General features: G+C 51.4%; 1 protein-coding gene across 1 annotated transcript in view; it reads right to left on the bottom strand.

Annotated features, from left to right (window-relative positions):
- Nucleotides 1–4,339: 4,339 nt before the first annotated feature.
- Nucleotides 4,340–23,407, bottom strand: part of PDPK1 (3-phosphoinositide dependent protein kinase 1) — a 67,198-nt gene continuing 48,130 nt past the window's right edge. Inside the window, exons 8-14 of the mRNA XM_045541222.1 lie at nt 19,662–19,730; nt 19,320–19,416; nt 18,026–18,199; nt 14,476–14,693; nt 5,963–6,020; nt 5,005–5,157; nt 4,340–4,605 (exon numbers count right to left, since the gene is read on the bottom strand). Coding sequence (XP_045397178.1) covers nt 4,489–4,605; nt 5,005–5,157; nt 5,963–6,020; nt 14,476–14,693; nt 18,026–18,199; nt 19,320–19,416; nt 19,662–19,730 — 886 coding nt within the window. The 3' untranslated portion in view covers nt 4,340–4,488. The remainder of the gene's footprint in view (nt 4,606–5,004; nt 5,158–5,962; nt 6,021–14,475; nt 14,694–18,025; nt 18,200–19,319; nt 19,417–19,661; nt 19,731–23,407) is intronic.

Below are 23,407 nucleotides of genomic sequence, written 5' to 3'. Positions count from 1 at the left end.
TTCATGTTAGGTTTGAAAAGAAACGAAATGGAAAAAAGCTATGGCGACATCTCCAAGAACAGTACCTTCACCACATTCTCACTGCAGCTCCAACAGCCAGAAATCTCAGCAGCCAGCGATCTGGGTCTGTGGCCAGCCAGGGGAGGGGCCTCGGGGCGTCAGAGGGCAGGAGACCTAATACTGCACAATTCAGCCATAATCTCTAGTACAGTCAAGTAGCACTGAGTGTGGCGCCTAGAAATATGTCTCATGCATGTTTCCCCTCAGAATCAATGGACCCCAACAAAAGTGGAGACATTAAGAATGCAACCAAACTTGGGTGGTCCGGACTTGAAGACAACTAGGCAACCTACAACAGTGTGGGCAGGGAGTGGGGAGGAGAAGGCCTTAAGTCCATACCAGCCAGGACGAGCACATTCTACCGTGAAAAGGCCTGGCCACCGTGCTCTTCTGAACCACTAAACCTTCTTACCGAGGTGGGGGAGTGGGAGAGGACAACAAACACGCTTCTGTAAAATCCAATCATCTACACAGTTTCTTTTCCAAGTAGAGGTTTTGCTCTGCTACTGATTCCAAATGGCCTAATGTACTTTCTGAGTCTATAAACTTAATTACAAATCACCCATTAAGCATGTGGCAAGGTCAGTTCAACACTTTATCTCTGCTGACTGTGCAGATGCAAATTCAGTACCATTGTGGACACAAAGTACAAGATTCTGAAAATATCACCAAGCACTTGAAAGCCATAGCAGCAGGGATGAGGAGAACTAACATGCAGGCACAGCCAGATTCCTGCAACACAAATAAGGAAACCGGCTCTTGGAAAAACCTGTCACGAATGGATTGCAGTAATGACATCATTTCAGCATTTAAAAAAAGAGTGGTCTTATTCAAACATTCTTTGGAACACACAGCTTATCAGAAACTGATTTGTTCAGAATCTGTAGGACACAGCTAAGGAAGTTCTGTTAATGGAACTCTGAGCATCTAAGCATCAGGTCAAGAGAGAAGAGAGTAGTATCTTTAAAATGAACAAACTCTTTGACCAAAAATACCACTTCTAGGCATCTAAGGGGGAAAAAAAGTCAAGAGTCAAGAACCAAAGATTTATAAGGATATTCATCACAGCATCATTTAAATAGTGAAAAACCAGAAACCACGCAAATGTTTACAATAGGGAGATGGTCAGATAAATTATGATAAAATTTACAACCATTAAACTCTACAATTGTTAAAGACATGTTTTTCAATTACTCAAGACGTGGGAAAATGCTTTAAAAAAAAAACCCAAGTGAAAAAAGCTAGATGCAAAACAGTTTATGTTGTATGTTCCCAGTTTAGTTAAAAAAGCAAACAAAGGGGGGCGGGGAGGGGCAGGACATGGGAGACCAAAATGTTCACAGTGGTCTCCCTCCAGGTGGGGAGCCTATAATGGCTTTTTTCAGAAAATAAACGTTAGTTTGAAGAAAGTACAGAATCACCCACAGCCCCTGTACAGGTACCGTGGGCGTCTGAGCCATGGGCCTGTCCCTGCAATTCCTTCGGGCATCGGCCACAAATACCACAGCATGTCCTAAGGGGGCTGGAGTTGGCCACATTTCCCTAGCTGTGGCATGTCATGAGCTGTCCTCCTCAAAGCAAATTTTTAACAGGTCTCCAACAAGTTAAGATTCCAAATGGTAGCCACACTGTGCTGCCACTCACTGGGGTGGAGAGACTTAGTGCTCCACTCGGGGACTGCTCACTGCCCTGGCCGCTGCCACAGGAGGAGGGGGGGGAAACAACCCCTTGATACCTGGCTTCCTCTGTGTCGCCAGGGAAGAGCAAGATGCAGTGGGCTGTCTGAGTTGACAGTGACCACAGCCTCCTGGTGGCATCCTCCCCTCTGAACCAAGAGGACACATAGGGTGTGGTCTCAGCACTTACATTTACCCTTGCCCACTCTTAGGAACCGACACATGGCTCTTTGGATCTATTAAACAACAGGGCACTAATTTTCTCACCTTGGATAAATCAACAATTATATTCCCATGTACGCAGACTGTCACCCACGTCCCACCTTAGAATGTAAGGCACCTGGCATGCCAGGTGATGGCTCTGAGGATGGGATGGATAAAACTTCAGTTGATACGAGTAAGTACAGGTAAGAAAAGAATATGCATGGGCCTTTAAAAATTAAAGGCAAGGAAAAAAGGGACTCAGTGAGGAAAAAGGTAACCCACGAGAAGGGCTCGACTGGCATCAGCTTAGGCAGGGCAGATGTTTCAGTTGTCAGCTGCGAGCGCCAGCTTTGAACCCCTAATTCTGTGGTTTTGGAGGTTAAGACGGAGCTTGTCGGTGAAGCCCAGGAGGTAGTGGCGCTATCCAGAGGGAAGAACGCAACGGAAGATTCTCCCCCAGCAGCCCAGCCAAGTGTTCTTATTAAAGCTGAGTCTCAGCTCTGCTTGTTTCCCTGTACCTAGATGCCCAGGAAAGACGTCTCTCCTGCATCTGTGTTTGCAGTCAGGAGAGTTAGGAAGCAGCTCCTACACACACAGACGCAGGACATTCTGAGAAGGGTAAAATAGCTGATGAAGGGGAGTAAGCTTGAACACAAATTCCTGAAAGAAACAGCCAAGTGAGACCCACCTGAGAAAGGTAAGCCTTTTCAAAAGCTAAGAGGAAGAGAGGGGCTCAGCCTCTGGCTACAGGCCCAGGGCTCTGTGCTGGGCCCCAGAGGGTCCTGCTCCCTGCAACGCCGGAACTGCACACGACTCATAGTCACTGGGGCTCCCTCACTGCCCCAGCATGACAGAACACCCCACATCTGCACTCGCCTCGTTTAAGAGGAGCCACTCTTACCATTACTCTCAATTTGGACCTGGCACACAGGGTGACTGATGGGTCATATGAGGAGGAGGACGAGGGGACAGGAGGGGTTACGGGAACCTTTTCTGTACGGGCCTTTTGCTGGTGGCCTTTGTGAAAGTCTATAGAAGTGGCAAAGCTGTTCATGCCCCAGGCACATTCGAGTCAGAGGCATGTCTGTGAGGCAGCAACGCCTGCCTCTCCCCCGCGAGACTGTCGGCTGCCCCACCGGGAACAGGACAGCCCAGCCCTGCCAGGCCCCAGCAGCTCTCTCCACCTGGGGAGTAGCAAGGCAACACACTGATGCGTTCGGACTGTACTACACAGCAGCGCACACCACTAATGCATGGAAGGGAAGCAGAGGAAACCAGACCAGGCAAGCCCAGGGTAAGTGCACTATTCTCACCTGCCACGCAGCGCCAACAGGCAAAGTCCACCCTTTATGGGTCTAGGTGACTCAGCAACATAAGGAGGCTTTTAGGTTTTCAACGAAGAGATGTAAAAACTCAGCTCTGAGAAATGTTTAACCATAATACAAAAACGGTGCATGTGACACTGGGCACCTGCACTCAGGTGCTGTCTGCAGGAGACTGAAACACCTGGTCTGTTAATCCCAGGATTCTCTCTCAGACCCTACTTCGCCCATCAGGGAGGCCTACACACTCAAACCTTTCAAGAGACTCTCGGAAGGGCCCGGGCCTCATTCCTCCCTGTGGAGGACAGCAGGCCCAATCTGCTCTGGCTGAATTCTCCAAGGCACCTCCCTGGCCTCACCTGGGGCTCGGGGCAGGACTCTGTCTCCCCTGCAATGACCCTGGGGGTGCTAACCAGGCTCACTTCCGCTGCCACCCCCTCCAGGGCATGGGCTCAGCTTCCAGCCCCAGAGACCAACAAGCTCAGTGGAACCAGGAAGCCGAGCCCTCGGGTGGCACCCCCACCCCCTCAGCAGCCTGCCCATGTCACTCCACGCCCTCCTGCTCCTCACTGCGTGCAGTCTGCCTGCAAACAGCAGAAACCACAGAAACCCTGCCACCAGAGCCATGCCGGAGACACGCAAGGGGCCCCGCCGCACCTAAGGGCCATCAACAGGGACGCAAGAAAGAGGACACGCACAGAAGCCAAGAACCCTCCAGCACAGGGCTGGTGGCCACCCCAGCGAGACTGCAGAAGCTCCCTCCCTGGAGAAGGGTTCCATGATCATGTGTCAGGAGGCGGGAAGAGCCAAGACACCCCCGGTCCCCTCGACCAGGGCAGGGCCAGCACGGGGCTGGAGGGCACAGCACGTGATTCTGACTGAGGCTAGGAGAAGCTGGTAACGCCACGTCTGTCCGCTAGTCTGGGCGGGAACTGGGCTGACGTGCACGGAGCTGGGTCCCCACAGCGACAAGGGCGCGTGGAAGCCTCCACGGAGCACAGAGAGCAAGCAAAGCAACCCTGAATTCCTGTTTGTTATTGGTTTTGTTCTTTGTGTGGTTGGGTATTTTTTTTCTTCTTTTCTTTTAAATAAAAAAGCTGCAAGGTTTCCGCCTTCTGCGTTCCCCTTGAGATGGCTGGAGGTGGTCTGGAAGCGTGCCGGATGGCGGCCGAGCCGCACTGGGGCAGGTGTCCTGGCAGCGAAGGGCAGCCCGGCCACAGGCCACGTCACTGCACAGCAGCATCCGGGTGGCTCTGGTATCGCTGCCTCCAAACCTCCTGGATCTTTCTGCACCACTTGTGAGCATTCCCGCTTGGATCCATCAGGTAATACGTCCTGTTAGGCTGCAAAGACAGAAGCCATCCACCGTTCCCAAGGGAGGCCCACCAGAACCCACACCCCAGCCTGTGAGGCAATCGTGGTCCTGCTGCTGGCACTGCAGGCACCTTCTGGAAGCATGTGAACAGGGTGGGTTTCTTCACTCCACAAATGCAGAAATTAAATATACAGGTGAATGACCTGCCCTCCTCAGGTCACCCCCAAACTGAAAAACAAGCACAGGGTATGTCCTGGCCCCACCTGGGGCTGAGCCATTAGCATGGGCCCCTGGGACACAGGAAAGGGGGAGACAGCTGCCCCGACCCCAGCTGCTCCCCGCTGGCCAAAGCACTTAGATGCTTCCCCTCAGAGGCGCAAAAGCCTCCAACCACCCCGCAAACAGGGATCCTCGGGAACAGGCTCACCGTGTGAACAAAGAAAGTTTTAAAATTCTTGGCCTCCGGTCGGAGTTCTTGTGACCACGGAATTTCACCTTTCAGGACTTTGTTGACAGGATCTACATAATATAAATGTGGCCCTTCTGTGAGCAATAACTGTCGTCGGCGTGCAAATAAACCCTGATACAGAAAAAAAAAAAAAGAAAAAGAAAAAGACCCTGTTTATCAAGGCTCTGAAGTGGTTGCTGACAAATACTTACTGCTGCCTCAGAGCATGGACTGTCCCCGGAGTCACTCGGTGCACAGGGACCACCACAGCCACCTGTCCACTCACCTGGGACGCCTCCTCCCCACCTGGGCCCTGCTGCTCAAGTCTTGGACACGGCAGTACAGGTGCTTGCTGCTGAGCCAGCGCAGACGGCCCCAACGCCGGCTGGGCCCAGTGCTCCCCGGCCCCTCTGCTGCCCTCGGCAGGCATGCCCCAGCCCCTCACAGATTCTCACTCCAGGCTGACCCGGCCAGGAATGGAGGTCAGAAGCCCGTGCCTGGAAGGAGCCCCAGGCCAGCACAGGGGCTCTGATATTTTCTGACACAACCCATTTAATCCATAAAACACAGTAAGGAACAACCCTTAAGTGCTTTAAAAACACTTCTAATGAACTAGTAGACTACATGCTAAGATATCTGCATCCTCAACTTGACAGAGAGCTTGAAGCCGGCAGGCACCGCGTACGAGTGAGAGCCTGGGCTCCCGGCTGAGGCACTTTGATGCTTGCTGCCTACCTGGGTGATTCCAAACTGATCCCAAGTGGCTTAAATCCTCCTTAGCTATGAAAGCTCGAGACGATCGCTAAAAAGTGAACTGAGATGAAGGAAGCTATGTCCAACAGGTCGTGGTAGGAGCCAGAGGAAGGAGATCTGACCCCGAGTTAGGACCAGGAGGAAGACACCAACTCACACAAAAAGCAACAGGAATTCGACTCACCTTTCGCTTATCCACTGGACCCATTTTTAGTATTAAATTATTCTCTACAAACTGATGCCTACAAAAAAAAAAAGAAACAAGAATGAGACACTCACATGAGAGTTACAGACAGAAATTCTCCGCACTTCTCCCTTCAAACCAACTCCCTAGTGGCCTCCGTGGACTCTATCCACCCCTCGAAGATCCAGCCTCACCCCCTTCAGTAACAGGAGAAAACTCCAAATGCACCCATTGCCATGGAGAGTTTTTAGTTTGTGTTTGGACCAGAGTCTACAGAGACCACAAACATGGCCTGTTGTCACCTCTCGCCATTTGCGCAGGGGAGGTGGACGGGGTGGTACACAGAACCAAGCAGGCAGCGCGCACACACGCCGTGGTCACCGTAACAGCTGTGACGAAAGCACACTGGATGCCACTGGGAGTCAGCAGGACGAGGTGGTCATTCTTAAGTCACTCCCAAGTTGAGATCCACGATACAGTGCTCAGGATCCACTGAGTAGATCAGGATCACAAAGCCCTGAAAGACTCAAGCTGTACTTGGCTTAAGAACACCTTGGGCATTTCTACCACTAAAATACTTTAATTGAAATACAGCAGGAATTTGGAAAAGAAAGCCTCAAATACAGGCTTTGATTTAATACACGTTGTTAGCAAGTATACCTCACTTTGATTCTTAGGAGTTTAAGAAACTGTTTTAATATCTGCAGTTGACCTCGTTTGGCTAAAACTAACAGTTACTGATTTATGTTCCATCTGATTTTAGTGAAATTCCTGATCAGAGGGTCTACTATAGAAATATATTTGGCTGGGTATATGTAGCTCACACATCTTAATCCCAGCACTCTGAGAGGCTGAGGCAGGAGGATCACCTGACCCCAGGAGTTCAAGACCAGCCTGAGCAACAGCAAAACCCTGTCTCTGCAAAAAAAAATTTTTTTAAATTAGCCAGGTGTGGTGGCACATGCCTATAGTCTTAGCTACTCAGGAGGCTGAGGTGGGAGGATCACTTGAGCCCAGGAGTTTGAGGTTACAGTGAGCTATGATGATGCCACTACACTCCAGTCCAGGTGACAGAGTGAAACCCTGTCTCAAAAAAAAAAAAAAAGAAAGAAAGAAAGAAAAGAAAAAGAAAGAGGCATAGGACGACCAAGTAAAGATCTGAGCACATCCACATACCTGCCTGGCTCCCCACAGGACCAAGAAGAAGCTCTGCCAGTAAGAAGGCTGGCAGAGCTGGCAGCACCATGTGACCCACCCGACCTGACCAGTGCCAGGCTTGCCCTGAGAGAGGCCTTGTCACCACCGAGGCACTGTGTGGGTTTTGCAAACAACTAAGATCTTGGGCGGGCGCAGTGGCTCACGCCTGTAATCCTAGCACTCTGGGAGGCCGAAGTGGGAGGACTGCTTCAGCTCAGGAGTTCGAGACCAGCCTGAGCAAGAGCGAGACCCCGTCTCGACTGAAAATAAAAAGAAATTAGCCAAACAACTAAAAATAGAAAACAGTAGCTGGGCATGGTGGCACGTGCCTGTAGTCCCAGCTATTCAGGAGGCTCAGGCAGGAGGATCGCTTGAGCCCAGGAGTTTGAGGTTGCAGTAGCTGGGCATGGTGGCACGTGCCTGTAGTCCCAGCTATTCAGGAGGCTCAGGCAGGAGGATCGCTTGAGCCCAGGAGTTTGAGGTTGCAGTAGCTGGGCATGGTGGCACGTGCCTGTAGTCCCAGCTATTCAGGAGGCTCAGGCAGGAGGATCGCTTGAGCCCAGGAGTTTGAGGTTGCTGTGAGCGAGGCTGATGCCACGGCACTCACTCTAGCCAGGGAGAGACACACACACACACACACACACACACACACACACACACACACACACACACACACACACACACACACACACACACACACACACACACGAGCTCCCGCAACACAAAGCACCAAATACACAGACAAACCCACGGAGCCCGACCAGAAGCCCGTTCTGACAGACAGGCCCTATCGCGTGAGGGTTTAACATCAGGTAAAGAATCGCAAGGGATGATTCAGAGAAGACAGATTGGTTAGACCACACTGGGGGGACAGTCAGTGTGGGAGGCAGAGAGTTCCTCTGCACTCAGCCTGGGGAGAGCTCTCACTGGCCAACTCCTCAGGGAGCCCGCCCGGCTGCAGGTGCACGGGGCTGCAGGCACCGGATTCCAGGTCTCAGGGAAGCCTGGCATGGAGGTGATGGGGACTGACGGTGTCTTTCCAGCCTCAGCCTGCACAATGCACCAAAGTGCCAGAAAGGATGGCAAGGGAGACAGTTCAAGATACTAACTGAAGAGAAGGACTAGAAGGAAAAGATAAGAGGATAATTCCTCAAGCCTATGCGGGCAGAGTTACCTTCCAAGCTGAAAGCAAAAGAAGTCATCGAACACTGGGCAACAGACATGACTCCACGAGAACAGAGACAACCTCTACCTTCGAAAATAACCCAGATAACAGGCAAACAGATGGGGAGAGATTTCCAGCAACTACAGCCTACAAAGGGGCAACATCTGTACTCCACGGAGCAACTAAAAAGTGCCATGAAAGGCCTAATCTCTCAACAGAAATCTGAACAAAGGACACAAACTGGAAACTCCCAAAAGAGGCATCAGGTGGCACAAAAAAGTCCTCAGCGGCCCTGAACACAGGAATGGAACTGAGCACCACCGCCCACTGTCCCCTGGGGTGCCGGGAGCCCTGGCACGGAGCTGCCCCAAGTGCTGTTCTCACTTGGTACCGATGGCCTGGAACGAGGACTCGCTGAAAAGCAATTTGGAAATGTGCGTGGAGAAGTAACCTCATGTCCAGAAACCTACCCTAAGGAAAAGCCAGACGACCACAGAGACCCTCACAGCAGTGCCATCACTCACACTGGTGAGGCTGAGGCTGCAGCGACAGCACAGCCCGGCGCTACAGGGAGCAGACGAGGACCCCCCACACACAGCACGGGCCCCACCTCCCTAGCTTCACCCACAGGGGACATGCCCCACTCCACTGTGGCCAGGGGCTGGAACTCAGAGGGATGGACAGAGGCAGTCGACCAAGCCCCATTATCAGTAGAAACACCAGAGTCCGTTCACTTAGATAATTAACCAATTAGATTACAACAGGCTATTTATCGACTTTGAAAAGTTTAAGCACTTAAAGAAAGCATTTTGGATTTTTACGTCAACAAGTCAATCCCCACTCTTCCAAAGAGAGCCCCGGCCCTAAGTGCCCTTTTACTCCCTGGCAGGCCACAGGCAGCAACCGGAGATTCAGAGCCACAGCCAAACCCACACTGGAAACACGCCTATCTCCTCAGCACAAACGGGACCTTCCAGCAGATGGTCTCACTTTCACATCTGGCATTTTGGCTCCCCTCAGACAGAGACCTCTCTCCCCACCTCTGCACAGATGAGGGTGCAGGGACTGAGGGGCCCACCCCCATCCATTCACAAGGGGTGACCATGTAAAGCCCCCTTTTCCTGATTCCAAAGTCAGAGTGCTCTCACCTCCTCCCCTAATGCCCCCCACCCAGACCCTGAAAAGACCATTTTCAAGGATCCAAGCCCAAGGCCAAGGGCCAAGGCCAAGGCCAGCAGCAGCGAAGCACATGGCCACTCGCAGGAGAGCTGCAGAGTGGCTGCCAGAGCTCATCTGCAGCTTTTCTGACACCTTGTCAAGAGCTGACCTGGCTTCCCCTCAGTCAAGGGAGGAGCCCGCAGGGGTGGCTGGTGGGCAGCCTTCGCTCCACTCTGCACAAGACCCCAGAGAGCTTCCCTTTCCCTGGGTTATATTGATCAATGTGTACTTCGTGAGAAACTAAAATTGAGACGTTTTCAAATACTTATTTAATTCATTAAAAACAATAAACTCATCACACATATCAATATAAATTTCATTTTAAAAATAGCTATTTTCTAAAACAAAATAATGAGAAGAGTGGTACTGCAGTACGTTCTGCAAATCTCCTGAACGTGTGGCTAACGAGAAGAGAGCTGGGCTCTCCACCCGCCGTGCCTTCGCTCCACGTGAGCTCTCGCGCAGGCAGGAGGACGTGGAAAACCCAGTCCCACTCAGGTAAATAGGTGTAAGAGGGAGGAACATTTTCATAGGCTTTTAAGGTATTTGTTGATATTCTTCTTTGATACCACACCACAACCCAACAAGTGGCAGTTTCTTAAAGGTTGGTTGCAATATGGAATCTGAATTCTTAACAATGAATTTTTCATGCACTGCGACATTAAAATCCCATCAATTTACCCTCGTAGCTTGAATAGATCTTCTACCCTTATATGACTTTATAGTGCTATACACTGGTCACCTGGAAAGTATTGGTTTGCTGAGTTATGTAGATCAATTTCAATCTGTAATATCAACAGATTGATTCACTGTTATCACTATGTATCTCTTCAAAAATATCTTTGAGTATTGGGAAGATGTCAAGCTCAGTTTTCCAAAATACTAATTTTCACTTGAAGGTTTCAATTTTATCATTAGTATAAATACTGGCAGTTGTTTTCCTTGAAGTGGCAAGCTCATTCCAATCGTTTTCAAGAAAAACGCTGGCCAAACAGCCGCGTCTGCACAGCCTCCGTCTGCCTGTGAGACTTGCCCGTGAAGGCCCTCCGCAGGCAGAGCACGCCAACGGCCACACCAGTGCTTCTCCGCGAGACAGCTGCCGCCCTTGGGTTTGCAGTGTTTCTGCACACTTCTCGTTTCATCACATGGCATTAACAAAAGTCATGTTTTGTTTTTTTTTCCAAGCGTGAAACAAAATTTATTGAGGAAGGGCAAGACAGGTTTACAGAGCAAGAGCAAGACACGTTTGCCACAGATGACAAACGGGCCGCCCTGTCACAGAAATCATGGCTTGACCCTTTTGTTAACGAACATTCAGGAGCGAGACTAGCTCTGTTCTCTCCCCTCTGGGAGCAAGTGGCTGTGAAGAGCGGGCGTCACTTGGCACTCTGTGGTGCCTTGGCCTACAGTCGTGCTCAGCAGCCAGCAACCCACCACGGCTTTTGTATCATCCGTGCAAAGGAGAACACATTTGCTCCATAAGAAACCATGAGATTCAAACACTCACCCCACACTTCGACTGGTGCAGCACCATGTGTGCCGCTGCCAAGCACTCAGGCGAAAGGACTCTGACAAGACGCTGGAGGAACAAGAGCAAAGCAACAAGCCCAGTCCTGTCGGCAGAGCCACCGTTTCTAAGGCAAAAGCACAACCTGGCGGCAAAAGCACAACCTGGCAGCAGAGAGTCAGTCCCGCTTTGTGTCTGCAGTCACACCTCAACTCCAGCAAGTTTCTACTGCACTGGGGACAGCCGCGTGCTGGGACGCCTCAGCTCCAGGCTTTTGTCTCCCAGCCACCATGTGGCTCTTCCAGCCTCGACAACGCACATTCTCTGTAGGAGCGGCAGCTCTTTAATTTCTAGTCTGAAAGCTGCGACAACCAACTTTGGCTTTTAAAGAGCTCATCACATATGTGTTTAAAATCATTCTTTTAAATTTAAAAATCCCTTTATCTTGAAAACTCTGAATGATAAGTCTCAAAGTGATGTTGCAACTGGTACCATGACAACATGTGAAAACGTCCGTTCACAGACACAAACAGGCAGCCTTAAGGTCCACGCAGCCAAGGCAAAGGCAGCTTCTGTCCCATTTTCCTTTACATTTGCAGCTTTGCCCAGTTTCCCTGGAAGAGCACCTCCCTCCACCAGCCACGGCTCTCTGGAGCGTCAGCTGCTGCTTTTTAGCATCTCTAGATGAAGTGCCACAGGGGGCTGAGAAAGCAAGGCTTCTCCCTTTTTAAGTCAATGATCCATACATAAATATGAAGAATATTGTAAATTTTATTTTAAAATAAAATATTAAATACAAAGTAAGTTTCAGATAAAATTTTTTTTTTTAGAGACAGGATCTTGGCCGGGCGCGGTGGCTCACGCCTGTAATCCTAGCAATCTGGGAGGCCGAGGCGGGTGGATCGCTCGAGGTCAGGAGTTCGAGACCAGCCTCAGCAAGAGTGAGACCCCGTCTCTACTAAAAATAGAAAGAAATTATCTGGCCAACTAAAAATATATATAGAAAAAATTAGCCGGGCATGGTGGCGCATGCCTGTAGTCCCAGCTACCCGGGAGGCTGAGGCAGTAGGATCAGCTTAAACCCAGGAGTTTGAGGTTGCTGTGAGCTAGGCTGACGCCATGGCACTCACTCTAGCCCGGGCAACAGAGCGAGACTCTGTCTCAAAAAAAAAAGAAAAGAAAAAAAAAAAATAGAGACAGGATCTTGCTCTGTCACCCAGGCTGAAGTACAGTGGTGCAATTATAGCTCACTGCAGCCTTAACTCCTGGGCTCAAGCGATCCTCCCACCCTGGCCTCCCAAAGTGCTGGGACTACAAACATGAGCCACCACGGCTGCCAAGAAACACAGCTCTATGCTTGCAGGATCTCCCACTGACCAAATTAAGAGATCGCTCAAGCTCTTGGCAGTCATCAGCTTCTAAAATGGCCTGAAGTCTGGAGGGAAGGGAGGCGAAGCCTGAACACAAAGGAAGCGGGCAGGAGGACGTGCACCTTGGCCTACAGCCAGTGGCACCTGCTGTCCTGCCCAGCACCAAGGCAGAGATGCACAGGGGCCGTCTGGGGAGTCACCAAAGGAGCTGAGACACGCATGCATGTGCAGACAGCACTTCCTGGCTGGGCTCTGCAGAGAAAGCGCCCCTGGCCAGGCCTGTGGAGAGGACAAGGCAGGCCGTTCTCAGAGAGCCCGGCACACGAGCCCAGAAGCTCCTGCACAACTAGGACACACACCACGCACCTGCCAGGAGCTGCCTAGCCAGCACTGCTCAAACTGACCAAAAACCCTTTCTCCTGCTCAGTACATATTAATACCCCTAGCAATAACCCTGTAGGAAACAGTGAGTTAAAGGACAAGTTTAAATGCTAGCATTGTAGATTGCTACTGGCCAACATCTGTGCTCCGCTGCTCCAGAGGCGAGAACTTCTAAAGGTTCAGAATCCCAGTCTCACCCCATGCTGGCGAGTGGCTGAGAGCACATCCTCCATTCTCTCGTTCCTCCCCATGGAAGACTCCTAAGTCACACTGTCCTCAAACCTGCCCCTACACCTCGTCCTTCCCTCCCATCACCCCAACACTCCTTCCTGTCGCCCCACCTGCCTTGGGCCCCTCTCTGCCCACAAAAAAAGGTGGAAGCATAAAAGCTTGAAGAAAGTGCCGGTAGAAATATGGGCGCAGAGACAACCTTCTCAACAGACTAAGATGGAAAACATAAACACAAGGACAGGATGGATTTTGTAAGAATTTGCCACTTCCATATAACACAGCATCAACAGACTAAAGAGACAAACAGAAGAAAAACGTTGGCAAAATATACAATGGCGAATATTCTTCATATATATGGCTCTAAAAAATCAATTTTAAAAAGATGCAAAATAGGCCGGGCGCGGTGGCTCATGCCTGTAATCCTAGCACTCTGGGAGGCCGAGGCTGGTGGATCGCTTGAGGTCAGGAGTTCGAGACCGGCCTGAGCAAGATCGAGACCCCATCTCTACTAAAAATAGAAAGAAGTTATATGTACATCTAAAAATATATATAGAAAAAAATTAGCCTGGCATGGTGGCACATGCCTGTAGTCCCAGCTACTCGGGAGGCTGAGGCAGGAGGATTGCTCAAGCCCAGGAGTTTGAGGTTGCTGTGAGCTAGGCTGACGCCACGGCACTCTAGCCAGGGTGACAGAGCAAGGCTCTGTCTCAAAAAAAATTAATTAATTAATTAATTAAAAAGATGCAAAACATACAAGAAGTCAAAAGACACCAATTACCTCAAAAAAATAAACATGAATGGCCAATGAACATAGAAAATGTCTGCTTCAATTAGCATAAAAGTGAAAATTCACATGAGCCCATTGTTACTGCATCAGAACACTCAAGGGCAGGCAAGGCCACTGGGAAACTCAGATTCTTGGCACCACTGGTATACACCACGGCCTTCTTAAAATGTGCACACCCTCAGAACACATGCCACCCCCAGGGTTCACCCCAAAAGAAATAACCAGTCTAGTGGGAAACGCTGTGTGGAAAAGATGACATACAACAGCAAAACCTCGGAAACGCCCCAAATGTCTCAGCACAGGACAGCGGTTATTTAAATCCCAGTGTATCTACATCCACACTAGGAACATCCAAAAGCCGGAACAGCAGGAGAGCCACCCTCACCCTGCCCTCCACTGCACCTGAGGGTTGCAAACCCACTCCCCACCCCAACCCCCACCCCCCGAGCCCAGTGCCTCCTAAACACCCATTTCCAACCGCACCCTTGAGGGTCCACCTTTGCTAGGCATCCAAGGTAGCTGTGGGAGGCAGGGACCAGGTGAAGACGCCCACCTTGGGTCTTGCTGTGACCCCCGAAGGTGCTCCCGAGTCTCCCATTCCCACGTGTTCACAGTGCAATTCCACATGGAGTATTACTTATGTCTGCAAATTCTTACCAAGGGTTTCCACCAGCCTGCTTCTCCAATAATAACCTCTTCTCTTCTTCGGAAAACTGTAAGTCCAGTTCAAAAGAATTAGTGTCCAAATCGTGGATGTACTGTTCTATGTTGCTGCCCGACCTCTGGGGCAGGCTGGCATCCGGGGCAGACAAGGAGTGGGAGGAAGAAGACGATGACACCTGCATGCAGCCAAACTGGCTCAGGAGATTGTCGTACTGCGGAGAAGAAAGGAAAGTGAGAGAGCCCCTCAGCTCACCTCTGAGGACCAAAGACCCACACCCACTCCCCTTGTTGCTGCCCTCACACCTAGTGAGCTCACACATACCCAGGTGCAAGGCCCAGGTGCTGCTGGCAAGTGTGGGCAGCTCAGATTCTCTGGTTAAGTGTACATGTGGCCATTTAACCAAGGCATGGCAGGATCCTGCCTGGTCTAAGTTCCTCTTCCAATGGGACGGGCTAAACCTCAGTCTTCACCTCCAGGAAGGGGGGACCCGGGGCCCCTCATTCCGTGGGGCATTGACAGCCCCTGTGCTGCCCACTGGAGGTGGAGGATTGGGACGTATGCTCGGAAGAGAAGGGACCAGAGGATCCACCCTCCTCCCAGCAGAAGCCCAGCTGTGCTCAGGCCAGGATGCAGGCCCTTAGCATCCAGGTGCCCTCCTGTTTTGGTCCCAGGGTCTTCCGAGTCTGTGGTGGGCACTACATATTTCGATTTAACTGCATTCTGTTTTTTAAAAAACATTACTTTTAATGTCAGCAAAGATTAGTTGAATATAGACCAAAAGCCTGTTATTCCAGAGAAAACTGCAAACTAGTATTGACACAAAAAATGAAGTAATCACAAATGTGCCAAACAGGCAAAGCCTGTCCACTAACACTCCTGGAGCTGCGGACGGGGCCAAAGAGCCCCCAGCACAGACCTGGGCAGGTGGGCACCTGGCCAGCTGGCCTCCCAGGCTGCATGCCCTACACCTGAACCCTGCTGAGGCCAGTGAGGGGCAGAAGAGAAGCTGCCACCAGCAACAGCTGTGCTAAGTGCAGCACATCCTTCCACCCACCCACCCCCACGCCTCCAGAAAGAGGGCACCGGCTGCCACTCACAGAGGTCAGCCCCCACCTGCAGTCCTCCCTCCGCAGCGTGGACCCACTCCTGCAGCCACACAGCACACCAGACAGCAGCCTCAGCACTGCCCTGCCGCTCCCCATGGGGAGGGACTCCAGGACAGTCCCCGGCACATGCTCACTTCCTCCCTGAAGGCTCCAGGGCATGAGGCTGCCCCCGCACAGCATCTCAAAGTCTACAGAGCTTCCTGTGGGCACCCCACCAGGGGTAACACAAGCCTTCGGAGCCAGCAAGGTATTTATTAATGTTGTCCCCACTTCTGAAATGGGGAAACTGAAGCTTGGAAACTGGCCCAAGGTCACAGCCTGCTGGCCAACACTGAACTCACAGCCAGCCTTCGGCATCTCTGGCCATTCCTCCCTCTTGGGGGCTCCACTGTACTGGCCCCACAGAAAGCTCCAAATACCTTGTCCTACTCTCCACCCTCCCCACTCAGCAGCACGAGGCACAGACTCGGGCCTAGGAAGGACGTGTGGACAAGGGGGACACGGGCTGGATGAGGTGCTCCCCAGCGGACAGGGAGGCAGGGCTCCACACGACCCTTCCTCCAAGATGCACCAGCCTCGGGCCCGTTCACTAGTCTCCAAAAGTGCTGAGTCCAGCGACAAATATCGCCATTGGCAATTGGCAGGAAATGATGCAAACTGGAGAAAATGAAGTACCTGTTCGCCCCCAATCAAGAGTGGATGACAGCTGCCAGCCCCTCCCCACCAGCAGAAGCCCCCTCCCTGCTGAAAAGGCCACCAACTCTTAGAGCCTCTCAGAGGTAACTGTCCCCTCTGTGGCCTGCTGTCCACGCCCCCTGCAGGGAGGCAGCAGCACAGGCTCCGGTTGTGCGCACCACCCCTCCAGGCCAACATCTTTCCCAACACTCGCTCACCACCCGAACGCGGGTTTGGCATGGGGGGCTCGCTGCCTGGACATTGCCCAAGCCTTTCAAACCACACAGCTCTTGGAAGCTAAGGATGAGCCATCTAACAAAAAGAAAGCAAGCTGCTCCCACCTCGAGCCCAACTTCACAGACGGCAACCGGAGCCTGCGTGTCGAGAAGCCAGAGTTCCCAACAGGCACCGACACGGGGCCGAGGGGTACCCACACCCCATGTGAAGAGAAGCTCTGGGTGCTGAGATCAGACACAAGTGGAGCCTACATGGCTCCTTCCGTGCTCGGCTACCTCCCAGGAGTGACTAGCAACAGGGCCCGAAGCCCATGGGCCAAACTGCTGCCTGCCAGTCCCAGGTGCGACTTACGCAGCAACAGCAGGCCCAGCAGCTCCTGCCACTCTCGCTGGCATGACCAGGAGCACCCAGGGTGGGCTCCTGGGGCTAAGTCCTCAGCAGTCTGCACTCACAGGGGCCGCGGACGGCCCCGAGTGGGAGGTTGGCAGGTTGGCACAGACTGCTCTCCAGGCCCAGCTCCCTTCAAGTTTGGGCACAAAGGGCACTTGAGGACTGAGAAGGGAGGGCGTGCTGTGCAGGGGGCAGGAGACACAGGGAACCCTTGATCTCCAAGAAGCAATACCAGTAGTAATTTTAATTTAGCTTTGGATGCCTTAGAGAAAATCTAGAATTCCCTAGTCAACTGAAGTGGAGCTCCATACATGGTCAGTGGTTAGAATAAGCCACAGGGACAGAAGTCAAGCCAGAAGAACAGGTATCAACGACAATGGCAACTTTTACAATCACATTCGAATACCAGGGTAGATGGAACGCGCCTGGAAGCAGTGAGGAGCCTGCCCCTCAGGACGGCCTCTGTCCCTTCTGGGCATGGCTCACATTTCCCCACAACGAAAGACTTTAGAGAACACAGTGCATTTAAGACCCTCTATCTGCATCAAGTCTTGGGAGACAAGCAACCTCAAAGCCAGCACCCTCAATGTCCCGTAGACCCGGGGCGGTGTCCCCGGCGCTGGGCAGCACCTGCTCCTACATGCACCGAAGCAGACAGTGGCCAGCGCCCACCTCCAACACCGTATCACGGAAGTTCAGAACGGCGGCACTCCAGGCTTCTGTCGAAAAGGTAAGCGGCATTCCAGACTGTCCCAGATACACAGTAACAAACGCACCAGGCTCAAAGTAGCTGCCAGGGAGCCTCACAGGGCTCTACAGGGAGCAAGTGCGGGCGCTGCTCCCCCTGGCTCCAGCTACACCCTCTGGGTGAAAACTCGTCAGACCAACCGCAGCTGGGGAAATGAGAACAAGGAACCAGCCCACCCAGGGCACCTCACCAGCCACCACCTCACGGCAGCAAGATGTTCAACCACTAACAGGTCTACAAAATCAGCTCCATCTTCCCCTCGCAGCCACTCATCGTGCACAAGGTCCTGCCACAAGTGGGAGCAACATGCACAGGGGAGCCACGTGGGCAGAGCACGAGCAGCAGGACTCATCTCTGCCTGGGCCACCCCACACGGAGCTGGCTTACGTTGCCGTAGCAGTCCTCGTCGTCCTCCGACATGGCTGGCAAGTAAGCCGTGAGCTTTGGCGGTGTCTGCTGGTGCAGGTTCTCCCACGTGATGGACTCAAAGAACGGATGGGCTTTAAGAGGCGTGTACCCTTCCATTTCTTCACAGCCCAACCGCTTTGTGGCATCTAAAACCTTGAATAGTAGTTAAGACAACTCATTGTGAGGGTGAAAATGCAATTCTGACAAAGATTCTTTTCGAGTGATTTTTTTCAATTCTCAGTATCTCCTGGAAGGAGCAGGGACACCATGGCCCAGCCCCTAGGCCCACCCACCCCACAGAGCACCAGGGATGACTGAGGCATGTTCCAAGGTCCCGTGGCAGCTCTCAAGACTCTGCCCCACCCCGAGCCCTCCCACCCGCCACTGAAAATGAATCTCAACCTCAAAACAGCATGAACAGCAGCAAGTAACCTTGTAAAACACACAGTTAGGACCTAAAACAAGGAACTGACAGATGACTCACTTAAAGAACACATAGAAGGAACAGCTGGTCTGGATGGCAGGCCCTCATAGGCAAGGAGGGGAGGGCTGCAGAGCCATCTCCCCCAGTGGCAGGGCCACACCCTTTTGACCCTCAAGAGGACCAAACCTCGGCCCCCATGACAGGGAAGGAGACAGGCAGGACAGGTGGCAGAGGTGGAATGCGGACTTTACTGGCCCCACAACAGGCCACGCGGGTGCCCAACCCTGGGACCACACTCGCAGGCAGGACTGACCCCGCTCCCCAAAACATCCAGGTAAGGAGGAAAGCACAGCAGTGCTGGGACACTTGTTTCTAGGACACAGGCTGACACACCTTCCCCAGGTAAATCTGTTTCTTTGTTGTATTACCCGGGTTGATCTTTAAAATCCTCGTGTAGCTTACTCTAAAGTTGACATTTACAGAAGTCACTGAAATAGGATTTACAGCATCTGCCACCATAACAAATGCAGCTGCTCTACCACAAGTAACTTAACATGCTATGTGACGAGCAACTGCAAAATGATACAGTAGTTTCCCTCTTATTTATATTTAATTATTTTTATTTTATAATTCCTGATATAGTAGTTTCCCGTCAAGAATCAGACATCTGGGAATTGAGGGACTTATAATGACATGAGATACAAGATATGATTATCTGTAATCACTATCAACCTAAAAACATTTTCTTAAACACAGGTGCCTCCAGGAAGGCCTCTGTGAGCGCAGTTCCGAGGGACTCAGGACGCGTTTAGTGGGTCATCTTACCAGGAGGAAATCCAAAATATTTACCAAAAGTTTTTCCACAAGGTCTCTTGCCTTAGGGAAGAATTTTTCTGGGAAGTCATATTCCAACTTAATGATCTTCTGAAATATAAGATATTCGTTTCTGTAAAATTAAAAAAACACAAAAAAATCACCCCAGGCAGGCTCCTACAAACCTCCACGTGCGAGGATGTGCTTTCCCCAGGATGGCACAGCACCTCCCCCGGTTGCCTGGCACAGATGGAAACAAACCACCAGGCCACACACTCATGAGCGCCCATCAAAGTCCCTGCCCTAATTGGGCACAGCCTCTGTCAGGAGGGGGGCACCATGATGGGCTCAGAGGCCCAGGAAACACTGTCTCCTTACCCGGCTCGGAACGGCGGGAGTCCTGCCACAAGCTGGTATATTATGCATCCAAGAGCCCAGAGGTCTGAACTTTAAGATAGGGAGAAAATAAAGAACAACAACATTTGTAAAAGCTAAGAGACAGGCACAGTTCACCTTCTACCTGTCACCTCCAACGTCCTCTGCCCTTTAAGACCAGTTAGGTGTGAAGGCAGGGCCTGGCGGGAGTCTACACATGGTAGCCATCAGTTGTTCAGCTGTCCCCGAAGCGCTGCCACTTCCCACAGGGGTTACCAATTTCCACACACAACCAGCTCAAGCAAAGGGCAGGGGACGGGAGGTTAAAGAAGGCGCTGGCACTGTTTCCAGTGAAATGACAGGGAAAGCCGATGGCTAGCACCCTCCTCCCAGTGCCCAGGAAGGTAGGGGGCCAGGCCGGGCTGGGAGGGCTCGCCCGAGTCAAGGGCAAGAAGGTGCCACTCACACAAAATGCAGGTTCTCCCTTCCAACCAACTCAGTGCTCAGCCCAGATGAGGTACAAACTCACACACCAAGGAGGCAAATGAGAACATCCCCAGGTGTGTACAGAGCAGGGTGCGTCTCTCCCTTCTTGGATTCCGCTGTGAAAAGCCCCACCCCTCCCCTTCATAAACACTTCAATTATCCATTTTAAAAGAAAAACACTACAGTTGTAAATTTAAAGTTATTTCCAGAACACAGCTAGGTTTCCCAAGGGTCCCCAGCTGTTAGGGGCCTGCAGGGCTGCCCCTCACCTGACACCCCATCCCACCCTCAGGGCCAGCGCCAGCCCAAGGCCCATCTACACTGTGATCTCCTCCAAGTCCGGCCTCCACTCCCAGCTCCTCCCCCCATGCGCTGGGCGTGCGCAGGCCCCTGGGCTGCTGCACACAGTCAGCTTCAGGGCGAGGCCACAGCCTGGCCTTCTGCTGGGTGAAATCGCAAGGTGGGTGAAAACCACCACTTCAGACAGGATGTCAACCAAACCCCGGGGACCTTAGGGGAAAGCTCTGTCTTCGTACCCTGTGTCACCAGCATCCACAGGGTCCCGCACAGATAAGGCGCTTAATGGGGGCTTAAAAATGCAACGCAGAAATCTGGTCCACAACGTACACACACAGAGCAAAGGCCATTTGATAACTACAGCCGTGTGCCGCGTACCGTTTCACATGGATGGCAGACCGCGTATATGATGGTGGTCCCGTAAGACCGTTTTTTTACTGCACCTTTTCTACAGTAACCAACGTTTAGATACACAAATACTTCACATTGTGTTACAGTTGCCTGCAGTGTTCAGTACAGTAACATGCTCCACAGGTTTGTAGCCCGACAGCAACAGGCTGTACCACACAGGTACACACACAAGTGTGTGGCAGGCTGAGCCATCTAGGCTCCTGTAAGGACACTCTGATGTTCTCACAACAATGAAATCGCCTAACGATGTGTTTCTCAGAACGTATCTCTATACTTAAGCGATGAATGACTGTAGCTTCTATGTGTGGTTTCCCTTACTGTTTAGTCTAGTTAAACTGGGGAGCAACACAGGGAAACAGGCAGAAAAGCATCCACCTTTCAGTGTGGAAGCAGAGAGCACGGCAGTGGGAACAGAGCTATTTCAGTGCTTGACGGGATCATCTCTGGAGTAAGGGATTCAAGCAGAAAGGCCTTTTTGGGTAGCCCAAAAACTATCAAATGTTTTATCATGAACATGTATTTTAGAATTTAAATTATTTTTAATCCAATAAAAAATAAAAGGGGAAGGCTGAGTGCAGAGGCTCACATCTGTAATCCTAGCACTCTGGGAGGCTTAGGTGGGAGGATTGCTTGAGCTCAGGGGTTCGAAACCAGCCTGAACAAGAGCAAGACCCCATCTCTACCAAAAATAGAAAAAATTAGCCAGGCGTGGTGGCATGCACCTACAGTCCCAGCTACCTGGGAGGCTGAGGCAGGAGGATCACTTGAGCCCACGAGTCGGAGGTTGCAGTGAACTACAATGACACCACTGCGCTCTACTCAGGCGGCAGAGTGGGAGACTATCTCAACAACAACAAAGGAAACTGACCATCCCTGCACACAACACCCCCTTCAAAAAAAAAAAAAGACCAGCCTGAGCAACATAGTGAGACCTCATCTCTACAAAAAATAAACAAAAAAATTAGCCAGGCGTGGTGGTGTGTGCCTGTAGTCCCAGCTACTCAGGAGGCTGAGGCAAAAGAATCACTTGAGCCCAGGAGTTCAAGGTTGCAGTGAGGTACAATCACGCCACTGCACTCTAGCCTGGGTGACAGAACAAGACCCTATCTCTATTTTAAAACAATAAATAAATAATAAGTAATTAATAAATGGGGAAGCCAGTATAATGTTTCTGGAAAGTAGTATGTACCAAGGATTGTTTTTAATGATCAGTTAGACCAAGCCATGACACTTCTTGAAACCCAACTGGGCCAGGTATAGAGGCTCACACCTGTAATCCCAATTCTGGGAGGCCAAGGTGGGAGGATGGCTTGAGCCCCAGAGTTTGAGGCTGCAGTGAGCACCGTGATTACAGCACTGCACTCCATCCTGGGCTGACAGAGCAAGACCCTGTCTCTTAAAAAAAAATCCAAACGGAGGAACTCGGCCCAGCAAGCATCCTTCCCTCCTACTAGGTGAACAACAGGACACCTCCCCAGGCAGAGTGCCCTTCTCCTGTGCCACCCAGGCAAGCTGGTATGTGCTGAATAAATGAGAAACACTTCCACCAACAGCAGCAAAGGAAGAGTTCAATAAACTACGATAAACTCATACAACAGAAAACCACACAGCTGTTAACGATGTCTGCAAATAATTTCAATGACACAGGGAATGTTCATCAAAGAACCATGAGGAGCAGGATTCAAACTGGCCATCCAGTCTGACTCCAACCACATACAAATCACGTAAGCCCACACAGAGTACACACAAACAGAGGACTGGAAAGACACATCTGTGCACCAAATTATTATTTGTGATGCAAGTGGGTTCAGAGACTTATTTTCCAAGAAGTCTTTACAATGAATAGGTATGGATTTTAAAATCAGAAAAAAAAATTCTTAACTATTTTTAATGAATATCACGTGATTAAAAAGTTTAAAAACATAAAAAGATACAGTGATGCCTCCCTCACAACCCTGCTCCATTCCCAGAGGCAACGACTATAGTTATCCGTGCCCTGAACTTGCTCCTAGAGAACCCAGCATGCACATTCCCCCCTTTTCACACAGAGGGTAGGCGCTCAGGCATGTGTTAGTCGAGCTTGGAGATCTCTCCACAGCAATGCTAAAGGCTTTCTCCACCCTACAAGTAACACCTTCATTCCAGAGAACTACTCTCCAAACTGTGACACCCCAGATTCTGATGTCCCTCTCTCAGTCTCCCACCTGCCTCACGCCCACCCAACACAGGGCCCTTCACTTCTCCTGACCCAGCTGCCGGCTCCCTGACTCCTCGCCCCTGCTGCCCACTGCCTGCACTGGCCTGTCTCCATTCTCCCCATCCCAGACCCTCGCCAGCCCTACGCCCCCAGCACCGCCCACACCTCTAATTTTTGCTATCAGAGCCACCTCTAAGGCCCAGCTGTACCTCTCGAAGACCCTCATGCCTGCTGGAAACCGCCTCCATCCTTCTCCTTCCATGTCCACTGCCCCCGGGGCCTCCCCTGCGCTCTGTAGAGCCTGCTCCACCACACACCCCTGCAGCCAGGCTCCCCAAAGAGAGCCACACTTTCCCCA

This window comes from Lemur catta, chromosome 2 (assembly GCF_020740605.2).
Source record: "Lemur catta isolate mLemCat1 chromosome 2, mLemCat1.pri, whole genome shotgun sequence".
Classification (NCBI taxonomy): domain Eukaryota; kingdom Metazoa; phylum Chordata; class Mammalia; order Primates; family Lemuridae; genus Lemur; species Lemur catta.
This window is presented reverse-complemented; position numbering and strand designations above follow the sequence as displayed.